Source organism: Grus americana, unplaced genomic scaffold (assembly GCF_028858705.1).
Source record: "Grus americana isolate bGruAme1 unplaced genomic scaffold, bGruAme1.mat scaffold_701, whole genome shotgun sequence".
NCBI lineage: Eukaryota > Metazoa > Chordata > Aves > Gruiformes > Gruidae > Grus > Grus americana.
In genome coordinates, this window is record NW_026561918.1 from 29,511 (window position 1) to 41,468 (window position 11,958).

At 57.4% G+C, this 11,958-nt stretch overlaps 1 protein-coding gene and 1 long non-coding RNA gene across 2 annotated transcripts; both read right to left on the bottom strand.

The window, feature by feature from the left end:
• Positions 1 to 1,635: 1,635 nt before the first annotated feature.
• LOC129200964 (importin-4-like) lies at positions 1,636 to 7,082 on the bottom strand. Its single transcript, XM_054812212.1, has 11 exons — positions 7,014 to 7,082; positions 6,842 to 6,889; positions 6,685 to 6,764; positions 6,555 to 6,596; positions 5,790 to 5,919; positions 5,152 to 5,331; positions 4,468 to 4,533; positions 4,072 to 4,173; positions 3,718 to 3,801; positions 3,322 to 3,414; positions 1,636 to 1,797 (listed from the first exon to the last, which is right to left on the bottom strand). The coding sequence occupies exons 1-11, from the start codon at positions 7,080 to 7,082 to the stop codon at positions 1,636 to 1,638; spliced, it is 1,056 nt and encodes a 351-aa protein (XP_054668187.1).
• Positions 7,083 to 7,346: 264 nt separating this feature from the next.
• LOC129200963 (uncharacterized) lies at positions 7,347 to 8,688 on the bottom strand. The gene is made up of 3 exons (XR_008575177.1): positions 8,619 to 8,688; positions 8,408 to 8,446; positions 7,347 to 7,584 (listed from the first exon to the last, which is right to left on the bottom strand). It is a non-coding gene; the product is annotated as an uncharacterized LOC129200963 (long non-coding RNA).
• Positions 8,689 to 11,958: the final 3,270 nt, after the last annotated feature.

Genomic DNA, 11,958 nt, shown 5'->3' on the forward strand with positions numbered 1-11,958 from the left:
TCTCCCTTCCTACCCCATCAGGCAGGCTGAGCTTCCTGTCATTCTAGGCTGAGCCCAACGCCTCGGGCTACACTGTCACCCCCCCTACTCACCTATCCTAGGATATGGTCACTAAGAAGAATTAGCAGCTAGGAACTCTACCCATAGCCCTGGCCAGCCTCTAAAGGAGTAAGAGCTCAGCCTAGAGCTCTGAAGGTCTAGGCCAGCCTATCCTTTGATCCCGTATCTACCTACTGCGTGATCTGTCCGGAAAGTCAAATCATAGTTACCTTTGAAAGAAGATGGAAGTTGAGGAGAAGTGGGCAGTAAAGGAGAAATGGTTGGAAAACAGTATAGGCGTGCACGTAGCGAGGGAAGGAGCCGAGTTATCCCAAAGGACAGCTCAGCCCAACTGGCTTTTGCTGGCCCGCTTTTCAGCTTATAAAGCCCCGGTCCCGTGAGGTCACAATCGCCGGGCGGGTGCCGCATCACTGCCCCTTTGTGACACGGGGCCGCACGGGGACGTGTCCTCTCAAGGCCACACAGCTGCCAGGGCCCTGGCACCTCCCCCAGCCATCAGCTGCTGGACTTCCCCACTGCTGCTGGCCAAGGGCTCTTTGTCCGCCGGCAGAGCTCCCACCTCTTCCCCGAGCCGCACCAGCTGGCTCAATAAAAACCTGCCCAGGGCTGCAAGCGTGCCTGTTCACTGCTTTGGCTGGAACGCTCCGTATGCTGAGGGTTCTGTGCCACTCTTCCCAGGTACAGGACCCTGTCCGTGAGACTCGTGGAGCAAAGCACCTGGTCGCTTAGAGGTTCATTTCCAATGAATTTGACCTGCCCCCCGAGATACAGCCCTATGCGGACTCTGAACTAGCATTGCCAAAGAAACACCTTCAGCAACGGTGCTGGGTTGACCTTGTCTGGCTGCCATGTCCCCACCCAGCTGCTCTCTCACCTTGGGGCTCCAAAACCATTTGTGGGTGGCTTTTACGCATCTTCACATTTTCTGCTCCCTCCAGGGTCTCTTAGCTTTCTATTTGCCACAGCTTTACCAGATTCCCCCTCGGGGTGGCCGGACTGGCAGTTTTGCTCCTGCCCCACTTGGCTGCCCCAGGGTTGGGCTGGTTGTTATTGCTGCCCCACGTCAGCTGGTCGGTTTGGCCCCTGCCCCGCTCAGGGATCCAGAACTGGGACAGGGCAGGTCTCTGCTGGGAGGGGTTAAAGGGGTCTAGTTTGTAACGGGACAGTGGCAAATCTGTGCTGGGGGAGTTAAGGGGATCCACTTTGTCCTGGAAGGGTATGTAGTATGAGGGGGTTCATGTAGTTGGAGGGGTTCAGAGAATCAGAGAATCAGAGAATGGTTTGGCTTGGAAGGGACCTCAAAGATCATCTAGTTCCATCTGCACGGGGAGCGATGAAAGCCACAAGGCCCCCCCCACTGCCCAAGGGACAGCACGGGGTCAGCGGGACGGCAGGCAGCCATGGCAGTATGTCAGCTCTGCGGCTTCTTCCCAGTCCTGGGGCCTCCTGGGGGCTGCCCCGGGGTGCTGCAGCAGCGTGCGGCCTGGTGCTGCCGGGAGCTGGTGGGCCCTGCTGGGCCTTGACAGCGGCGGTCAACGAAGGACCTTTTCCCCCTGGCATCCCCCAGGCTCTAGGTCACTCGGTGGGCATCCAGTTGGAAGTCCTCCGCTTGCTGCTGCCCGCTTGCTGCCTGCTGCGGCCTGCCTTGGCCAATCTGGGCAGCACCCGGCAGGAGACAAGGCCCGGCGGCAGCGGCAAGTGGGTCAGAACGACCCGGGGTTGCCTCCGCAGAGCCTCCTGCACCAGTGGGGCCATGCAGGGTTGAATAAGGGAAACTAATTAGCGTAGAACAATTTTAAAACAGAATATATAACTTGGCAACACTTGAGTCAGGCCCTGTAAATTCAGGCTTCGCCTGTCTCATGCTCCAATACAAAAGAAAACAATTAGTAAAATAGTTGGAATGTAGAAACAGGATAAGAGAAGACATAAATTAGGGAATAGTCCTTGGGTAGGAACTAGAAAAAAGACACAAAGTTTGAGGCAACCTGATAAAGGGGGCCCAATATGCCAACAAGCCTGGGACCATCTGGGCAGGACGGATAACGAGGTTGCTGAGCTTGCAAAACAGAGATCATGAAGAAGAGGTCACCCAACTGTGTACGCTGAAGAAGCAGAGAAAGAGGAAGATTTGAGGAGGACGACCCCTGACGACCACCTGAGAAAGAAACTGCGCAGGCGTATCAGGACATTAGCATATATTCACGAGTTCCCAGAATAATAATGAATATGTAAATTTTTTTGTAATATAAATCACGAACAATTTGTTTCTCGTTGAGATGCACGTTCGTGGAAATATCCCGGTGCAATGAAGGATACCTGCTTAATAGTCACATTGGCTATCGAGTGAATTTTTTTTTGGCTTCAGATTGGTGACCCAGATGGGACCCTCTCTGCCCGGCTGCAGGACCCATTGAGATGGGGACTCTCTTGGGTACCCCCGGGGGTTTCTCCGGAGAGACTCCTCTACTCGGTCGGATCACTGCAGGGACAGACAAGGACCATCTATTGAAAGGTATTCTTTAAAACATTTTGCTTTTATTTTTTTATTTTCTTTAAGTAACTGTTTGGAGGTACTGGTTGTTTAGGAGTTTAACAGTTACTACTCTGTTTCTGGAACCGGTTCGTCTGTTGGCTCCCCGTAGGTCGTTACGTTATAACGCAGGGTGAGCGTATGCGGGACTGCTAGCGTCTTATTCGCATACATTGGAACAGTAACTGTCTGGAGGTACTGCTTGTCTAGGAGCTTAACAGTTACTGTTTCAAGAAGTTGGGGTTTTTTTTCCTCAAATATAACTTGATGTGTTTGAATTTGTGGGAGTGTGCGAGACGTAAAATCACGCACGAAGCGAGTGTGGAGTCCGGATCCGCAGTTCTGTTATCCAGCGAGGGAAACAGCCGGAGAAGGATGAAGCAAATGATTAATGATACCCTTGTGGGTAATTATCTGAGATTAATAGTAGCATTGACGTGTAAGTTTGGATGTCCTTTATTGCCGTGTTAAAAGAGTAACTAAAAATCTGAATGATGCAGCCCCTGAAGTAGAATTGTTGGTAAATGTGGGAGCCAGAATATTGCCTTTTACACCCTAAAAATATTGTGAATCAATAATTATTTTTTGAATTTTTATGGTATAAACAGAGATTGTGGATTCAATCTGGGACAGCCGTAGAGTGTGCTAAGTGTAAAGTGTGGACCCCTTGGGAAAAGAAGGAGCGTGCTACCGAAATAATAGTAAAGATTGTTCGTGGTTGGCGAGACAGTAAAATGGGAAGTAATCAGAGCGGATGAATCTTGTGATTGAATCAGGAGCCCCCCCAGAACCTGCCCCAGCAGCCCCCCCCGCAGCAGCGCCTGCACCAGTACGGCCCAGTAAGGACCAGTGACCCCCCAGTGCCCCCCAGCACATCCTAGTACCTCCCCCAGTGCCCCCCAGTGCCCCCAGAATATCCCAGTGCCCCCCCAGTGCCCCCCCCAGTCGCTCCCAGTATCCCCCAGTACATCCCAGTGCCCCCCGCAGTGCCCCCCCAGCCCCCCCAGTATATCCCAGTGCCCCCCCAGCCCCTCCCAGTGCCCCCCAGTATATCCCAGTGCCCCCCAGTACATCCCAGTCCCCTCCCAGTGCCCCCCAGTATATCCCAGTGCCCCCCTCCTCACCTTGGGACGTTTCTGGGCGAGAAAGGTGACGGTGGCCAAGGCCCTCACCCGCACCGCATCACCCCAACACTCGTCCCCTGCCACCTGCGGGGCCGCACCTCTGGGTGACCCCCCCAGCACCCATGGGACCCCCCCCAAACCCCTGGGATCCCCCTTGGACCCCCCCCAGCACCCATGGGACCCCCCCCAAACCCCTTGGACCCCCCCAGCACCCATGGGACCCCCCCCAAACCCATGGGACCCCCCCAAACACCCCTGGGACCCCCCTCAGACACCCTCCCCCCCAGCACCCATGGGACCCCCCCAAACCCCTGGGATCCCCCCCAGCACCCATGGGACCCCCCCCGGGGTTACCTGAAGGCAGAGGTCAAGCAGGGGTCGAAGGTGAGGGGTCACGGTGGCGGGGTCGGCCTCCAGGAACTCGTCCAACACCTCCAGGGCCTCGGTGCCCCGCTCCTGGCGGGGGGGACACACACGACACCCCGAATTTTGGGAGGGGCCTCGAAACCGCCAAAAGCCCCCCCCCCCCGAAACTGCCAAAAGCCCCCCCCCCCCCGAAACCGCCCCAAATGCCCCGAAACGGCACTGGGGCGCCCCTGAAAAACGCCACAGCACCCCAAAATGTCCCCAAGCGCCCCCTCCCCCAAAAACCAGCCCAGGAAACCTCCGGGGAGCCTCGAAACCACCAAAATCCCTTGAAACGGCCCCAAATCCCCCCCCCCCCCCCCCCGAAAACGGCCCCAAATTCACCTCGTCAGCGTCAAGCAGCTTCTTCAGGGCCGTCAGGATGTCGGGGAGCAGCGAGCGCAGCAGCTCCTGTTTGGGGTAAAAAAACCCTCAAAAAACGGGGTTGGGGGGGCCACGAAACCACCAGGGGGGCCCTGAAACAACCGTGGGGCACCTCAAAACCCCCCCTCCCAGAGTCTCAAAACGGCCGGGTTTGGCCTTAAAAATGGGGGTTTCAAGGAGCCTTTTTTAGGGGTTCGGGAATTGCCGCGGGGTGTCGCGAAACCGCCGGTTTGGGGCGCGAAAACCGCTATTTCGGCAAGCCCCGAATCTGGCATTTTTAAGGCAGCGCTTGGGGCACTGAAGCGTAATTTTGGAAAAGTAGAAAATTGCCGCTTCGGGGAACGCTGGAAACCACCGTTTTGGGGGTCCCAAACCCGCTCTTTCGGGGTTCCCTGAAACCGCCGTTCGGAAGAGGCCCTACACCCATTTTGGGGCTGAAAATTGCCGTTTTGGGAAACCCCAAACCCACCGTTTCGGGGCGAATAAAATCGCAGTCCCGCAGCTCCCCGAAACCCTCCTTTTGGGGCTGAAAACGGTCCTTTCGGGGAAGCTCGAAACCTCCGTTTACCGGGGGGGGAGGGGGGACGACACACTCGAAACCGCCATTTTGGGAGGAAAACCGCCCCGACAACCCGCCCCACTCACCGTGTGGGTGTCCCCCAACATGGCCCCCAGCCCCCCCAGGGCCTGCAGGCTGTACGCCGGGGGGCTGGGGGGCACCCCGGGAGCAAGAGCCCCCTGACACAGGGCGGCCAGGGCAGGGCCGTGGGGGGCCAGGACTTGGGGGGCCGCCTCCAGCGCCGCACTCAGCACCAGCAGGGCCGCCTGGGGGGCGGGGGGGGGAGAATGAGGGGGGGTAAAATGGGGTGTGGGGAGCCTCGAAATCACCCCTTCGGGGGGCACACAGCACACTTGGGGGGGGCTCGAAACCGACATTAAGTGCTGCCCCCGCTCCTGAGGCGCCCCCCCTGCTGCGCTACTGGGGTAATTTGGGGAGGGGACACTAAAAACCACCCTTAATTGCCCCCCTCCCTCAAAACCGCCCCCTCCCACGTCATGGGGGGCACGGGGAGCCTTGAAACCACCCTTTGGGGCCCACAAGAGGAGTAAAGGGGGTGGAGGGGGAATCGAAACCGCCACTGATTACCCTCCCTCCCACCCGGGCACCCCGTCCTGTGTTACTGGGGCAACTTAGGGGGCAAGGTGGGACAGGGGGAGCCTCGAAACCACCCCCCCCCCGACCACCCAAAGGGGATGAGGGGGGCCCCTAAAAGCACCCTTACCTCCTGGTGGGGGGGCCGGGGGTCACGGGCCACCTCCTGCACCCAGGTGCCCAGGGGTCCCCAGGCGCTGAGCCCCCCCCGGCGCAGAACCAGGGCCCCCAGCTGGGCCAGAACCACCGTCACCGTGTGCCTGGGGGGGGCGGGGGGGGGGACCAGACCGGGGTGGGGGGGCTTGAAACCACCAAGAGTTTGGAAGGGTGGCATCGAAACCACCAAGAGTTTGGAGGAGGAGCATCAAAGCCACCAAGAGTTTGGAGGGGGAGCATTGAAACCACCAAGAATTTGGAGGAGGAGCATCAAAGCCACCAAGAGTTTGGAAAGAGGAGCATTGAAACCACCAAGAATTTGGAAAAAGGGGCATTGAAACCACCAAGAGGTGGGGGGAGGGCCTTAAAACCACCAAGAGTTTTGGGAGGGGGACCTTGAAACCACCAATAGTTGGAGGGGGAGCATTGAAACCACCAAGAGTTTGGAGGGGGAGCATCGAAACCACCAAGAGTTTGGAAAAAGGGGCATTGAAACCACCAAGAGTTTGGAAAGGGGGGCACTGAAACCACCAAGAGGTGGGGGGAGGGCCTTAAAACCACCAAGAGTTTTGGGAGGGGGACCTTGAAACCACCAATAGTTGGAGGGGGGAGCATTGAAATTACCAAAGGGCTTTGAAACCACGGGGGGGGGGCCTTGAAACCACCCCCACTTTGGGAGCCCCTGAAACCACCACTATTGGTGGGGGGGACCCCTGAAACCGCCGCCATTCGCACTCACTCAGTCTCCCGCTCCAAAGCTTCGGCCAATAGCGTCGGGAGCCTGCGGGGGGGGGGTGGGGGGGGAAGGGCGTGGCACATTAACCCCGCCCCTTCCCGGCTGGCCCCGCCCCCCCCAACCACCCACCCACCTCTGGCGCAGAGCCGGGTCCAGGCGCTTCCATCGGCCCAAGAGCCTCCGCCGCAGCAGGACGGCGGCCAGTTGCCGGATCTGGGGATGGGGCAGAGTCAGGGGAACCCCAAAACTAAAAAAGGGGGGGAAGGAGGAAGAAGGGGGAGGGGCCGCACCTGCGGCCGGGAGGAGCCGGTGAGGAGAAGGCCGAGGCGGGCGGGGGTCTAGGGGTCGGAGAAGGCCTCGCGGAGGCGGGCGGTGGCCTGTGAGGGGAAAAGACGTGTCAGGGGCGTGCGTATTCCTATTGCGTCATCCCCCCCTCCCCCTCCCTCCCCAGGGGCCCGTTACCCGGCGGATGACGTCACTGTCGGGCTCCAGCAGCTCCGCGAGGAGCCGCTCCAGATCGGGCGCCACCATTTTGAAAAAGGGAAGAAGGGGAAAAAAAAGGGGGTGGGGCTGAGTGCTGGAAGGGGAGGAGTCACAAGGCCCATTTGTTTTTTTTTTTTAAAGGGCAACGCCAAGCGGCCGGGAGGGATTCTAAAGGGGAGGGGCCGAGGGGGTGGGCCCCACAACAGAGTCCCTTAAAAGGGCGATGCCGCGCGCTTGTCCCTTCCCCCCCCCCCCCCCAAACCCGCATCAGATGACATCACAGGCTGCCGGCATGACATCACAAAGAAACTTTATTAAACAGGGGAGCATGCGAGGGAGGAAAACTTTAGAAAGGGGCGGGACCGGGAGGGCAGGGCTGGGCTCTCCCCACCCCCTCACAGGCGGGGCTGAGGGAGAGGGGCGGCTTTTGGTGCAGGCCCCGCCCCCTCCGCCCCCTCACTGCCCCGCCCCGCCCCCCCGCAGGGCCAACACAAGATGGAGGACGGAGCCATGCTGGATCTTGTAGTTGGCCACCGTCTTCTTGTCGTTCCTTTTTTAAAAAAAAAGGGGGGTGGGGGGTGGTAGGGTCAAAGGGCACGCTTGGCCCCGCCCCTCCAGCCACACCCCCTTTCATTCACCCCAAAGGCCCCGCCCACACACAAGCCACACCCCCCCACAGGCCACGCCCACCACAAAAAAGCTCCTCCCCCTTACAGGCCACACCCCCCCACAAACCCCACTCCCTGCTCCCACCCACCCAGACCACGCCCCCACAGAGACCATGCCCCCACCCAGACCACGCCCCCTCCTCAGGCCCCGCCCCCCCTCCCCAGGCCCCACCCCTCACATATGCTTCCCCCCATAGGTGAGGCGCTGCTGCTGGGGGGGATCCCCTCCTTCTCCTCCACCAGCTCCTTGATCCGCTCCACCTGCCCCGGGGTATTGTGGGATGGTGGGGGACTGGCCCCGGGGTATTATGGGATGCTGAAGGACCTCCCCAGGGCATTGTGGGATACTGGGGGAGCTCCCCAAGGCATTATGGGATGCTGAAGGACCTGCTCAGGGCATTGTGGGATGGTGGGGGAACTCTCCAAGGCATTACGGGATGCTGGGGGAGCTCCCCAGGGCATTATGGGATGCTGGGGGACTGCCCCAGGGCATTACGGGATGGTAGAGGAGCTCCCCATGGCATTGTGGGATGCTGAAGGACCTGCTCAGGGCATTACGGGATGGTGGGGGACTGTCCCATGGCATTATGGGATGTTGAAAGACCTCCTCAAGGCATTATGGGATGCTGGGGGAGCTCCCCCTCTGGTCACAGCCCCCCCCCCCCTTGCCCCGGAGCATGCTGGGAAGGGGGCGGTGCCTCCTACCTTGTCGATGTTGATCTCGAGCTCTTTCCCTGACAGAGTCTGGGGGAAGGAAACACACGGACACAGCCCCGGCTGGTCAGACACACACAAACACCCTCCCCACACGCTCCCCCAATATCCCGCGGCGCGGCCTACACCCCTTCTCCGCACCCCCGAAGCCCAGCTGGGGGTGGGGGGGGGGGTTTCCCCCTTCGGCCCCCACCGACACCACCTTCACTTTGATCAGCATCCTGGCTGCCTCGGCTCCTCTCCCCTCGGCCAGAAGCGGAAATGAGCCCTCCCCGATGCCCCGCCTGCTACGTCCCTTCCCCTCCCCGCCGCGAAGAGAGGGAAAATGGCGGCACCTGAGGGGGATGCTGGGAGTTGTAGTCCCGCACCTCCCCTCCCTCTTTTTTGCACGCCATTGGGCGGTGCCGCCGCCTCTCCGCCAATCAGAGCGCAAAGCCCGCCCAGCCACTGGAGCGTACCAACACGGCGGCGGGAGGTAAAAGGGGGGAGGGGATAAATAAAAAAATAAATTAAAAAATTGCCTTTTTTATCCCCAAATTTAGCATTTGAGAAACTCAATCCCAGCACGCCCCTCCTCTGCCCCGCCACGCTCCCATTGGACACCTCATACCCTCCTAGAAGCCTCTCAACCAATGAATACCACCCCACCCCACCCCCCCCCGACATGGTACAGCCTCATTGAGGGCAATGGCAGCGATGGGCGGGACCACTCGAAGCCTGGCGGACCAATGGGGTGTGAGCACAGATGGAATGGACCAATGGGGTGGTGGGGGGCGGAGCCGCAAGGGGAGTGGGTGTGGGGGAGGCCAATTAACGTAATTAGCGGTAATTAAGAGCCGGGAACTCACCCAAGAGGACCAGGGTGCGGCGGGAAAGGGGCGGGGCTCGGGCCTGGAGGCGACAAAAGTCCCATTAGCTGCCCCCGCGCCCCTAATTACCCGATTCCTCATCACTAATTACCCCCCACACCCCCTCCCCAGACCTTTCTGCGCGGGTAAGCGTCGTCCTCGGAGTCACTGATGGCGTCATCGACAAAGTCTGGGGACGCACGCGCAGAGGACATGGGCGGGTCAGGGGGGTATTTATTTATTTATCAGGCCGCTATTTACAAAACTCTCTGTGACATCCTGAACGGTGAAAAACTATCTGGAACATTCTTAACCGTGGAACTATGAAAACAATTTGTAACTTTTTAGCTGCAGATTCAGGATTAACTTTCAACCTCAATGAAGGATATCCTGGTCCGACTCAAAGCACGTGATGAAACTGTGAAAGAATCAAGGTGTGGAAGGATTATTTACTGTATTAAATTGTCTTACAAGCAGCGCGCTCTGTTGCCCTGTGGATAGCATCATGTCATCACTGGCACGACTGGTAATTTTCCGTTTCTTTCCTAGTACAAGGATGCATTGATGAAGGCAAATCCAGGGGTGCAGGTGGTGCCCCACAACGAAGCAACCTGTGGAACCCCAGACATCCCCTGTTACACAGAGGAAAAAGCAGGCTCTGCAAAAGAGTTACCACGCCTGAGGAAAGGGGCCAAAAGTGAAGCAATGCCACAGCATAACTTTGGGATGGCAGGTGAGATTTCCATCCCTGTTCCTCAAAGGGAACAGCCTCGTTTTGTTTGAGGATGCGGTGTTGGAATCAAAGCGCAAGGCCAGTTTTCTTTACTGCAGACTGCGCTGTAGTGCAACAAATACCTTTCGTGTCCCACATGGAGTTGCCAGGTGTGGTGGGTTGACCCTGGCTGGGGGCCAGGTGCCCACCAGAGCCACTCTATCATGTCCCTCGTTCACCAGACAGGGGAGAGAGAAAAAGTATAACAAAAAGCTTCTGGGTCGAGATAAGGACAGGGAGAGATCACTCACTAGTTATCGTCACGAGCAAAACAGACTGAACTTAGAGAGGAAATTCATCTCACTTATTACTAAGCGAAACAGAGGAGAGGAATGAGAAATAAAGTCAAATCTGAAAACACCTGCCCCCACCCCTCCCATCTTCCCAGGCTCAACTTGACTCCCAGCTTCAACCTCCACCCCCCCTCAGCAGCACAGGGGGACGGGGAATGGGGGTTACGGTCAGGTAACAATAAGGTAACTATGTGATGGAAATGTAATTTTGTAATGGTTTTGTAACCTAAGTGTATAAATGTATAAGGGATTAAAGGCTAGGTGTGCGTGTTAGGAGGAGAGATCCCCCATGCACCCAGCGCTGAATAAACCAATGTTGGCTTTCTAAACTGCATTTCTGTTTGGAAAGTTGTTATTGCCCTTTGAGCAGTAACAAGGGGGACCGGCGTGAGTGAGGTGAGAGGTTCTGGGAGTGGAGAAATAAGCAGGGCTCCTAAGCTTCCTTTCATGGTTCTTGACAGTTTGTCTCTCTTTTTTTTTTTCCCTTTTAGAGGGCAAACACTGAGAAAAGCAACAGTCTGTGGAAACACAGCATTTTGAAGAAAAGTATATGGTGGGAGTTAAAACTAAATCTTAAAACTAAAACGTGCAGATACCTATTAATGGAAGAGATCCTCTTTCTGCAACTTGTTGAACTAGGTTCATTTTCAGTTGGGAGGCGGGTGAGTCCACTTTCTGCAGGAAGGAGGGGTTTCCTCACCTGAGGGAGTGGGTGATTTTGCCTGGGTTTGGAGCAGCTTGGGCGCTCCCTCCCCCCCTTGCTCTGTGTGACTGGAAGGCTCCAGCTGGGCATACCACTTCTAACCGGTTCCTGGTGGGACTCCCCCAGGGGTGGGGTGCTGCCAGTACAGGCCTCAGGGCATTAAAGGGCCCTCCTAGGGTGAGGGATTGTTGCTGTAGCATTCTTTCAGCCTCCTGCAAGGCTAGACTGACCACAAAGAGGCCTTTCTCCCAGACCCAGTATCGCTCTTCTGCAGCTTTGAAGCTGCCTGAGTGAAACCCTCCGTTGCGCGCTGCCACACGTGTAGAGATGCCCCAGGAAGGGCAAAACCCCGTTCCATCTGGAGCGGATCTGTGGGGTGTGCTGGGCCCAAAGCTTGCTATGCCCCTGCTTCCAAACCCAGTAATTTTGGGGCTTCCTCATGAAGAGGGGTCCAATCCCAGGAAGCTCTTTTGCACGTTAGATCGTACAGGGGACGAGCTGTGGCAGAGAAATCCGGACTGTGCTTCCTCCAGCATACCAGCAAGCCTAGGGTATGTCGCAGCTCCTTTTTGTTTTCTGGGCTTTCTCTCTGTTGTAAGGTGGCCAAGGTTTTGTTGGAATACACATGGCTCCTCCTTTCCACCAGCTGCCTAAGCACTTCACCTCAGCGGAGGGGAGTTGTACCTTTTCTGCCGGAACCTGAAGTTCTCAACTTTCCAGGTGAGTAATTCTTTTCTTTTGGGTTTGTCCCACTGCAGTGGCATGGGACCCCCCACCGATATATCATCAATGTATTGGTACGTTTTAACTCTCCCCTCGGGGATGATTTCTGATAGTGCTGGGGCCAGGGCGTGATGTGCCAAGGTAGGCGAACGCCCATATCCTTGTGGCAAAGCAGTAAAGGTCTATTGTATACCTTCCTGTGT

Coding starts and splice junctions, on each gene's coding strand:
- LOC129200964 (XM_054812212.1), bottom strand. CDS start 7,082: ATGGTGGCGCCCGATCTGGAGCGGCTCCTCGCGGAGCTGCTGGAGCCC. Junction 5,920..6,554: donor GCTTTGGAGCGGGAGACTGA/GTGAGTGCGAAT, acceptor CGCCCCCCCCAG/GCACACGGTGACGGTGGTTC. Junction 4,174..4,467: donor AGCTGCTTGACGCTGACGAG/GTGAATTTGGGG, acceptor CCCCCCCGCCAG/GAGCGGGGCACCGAGGCCCT.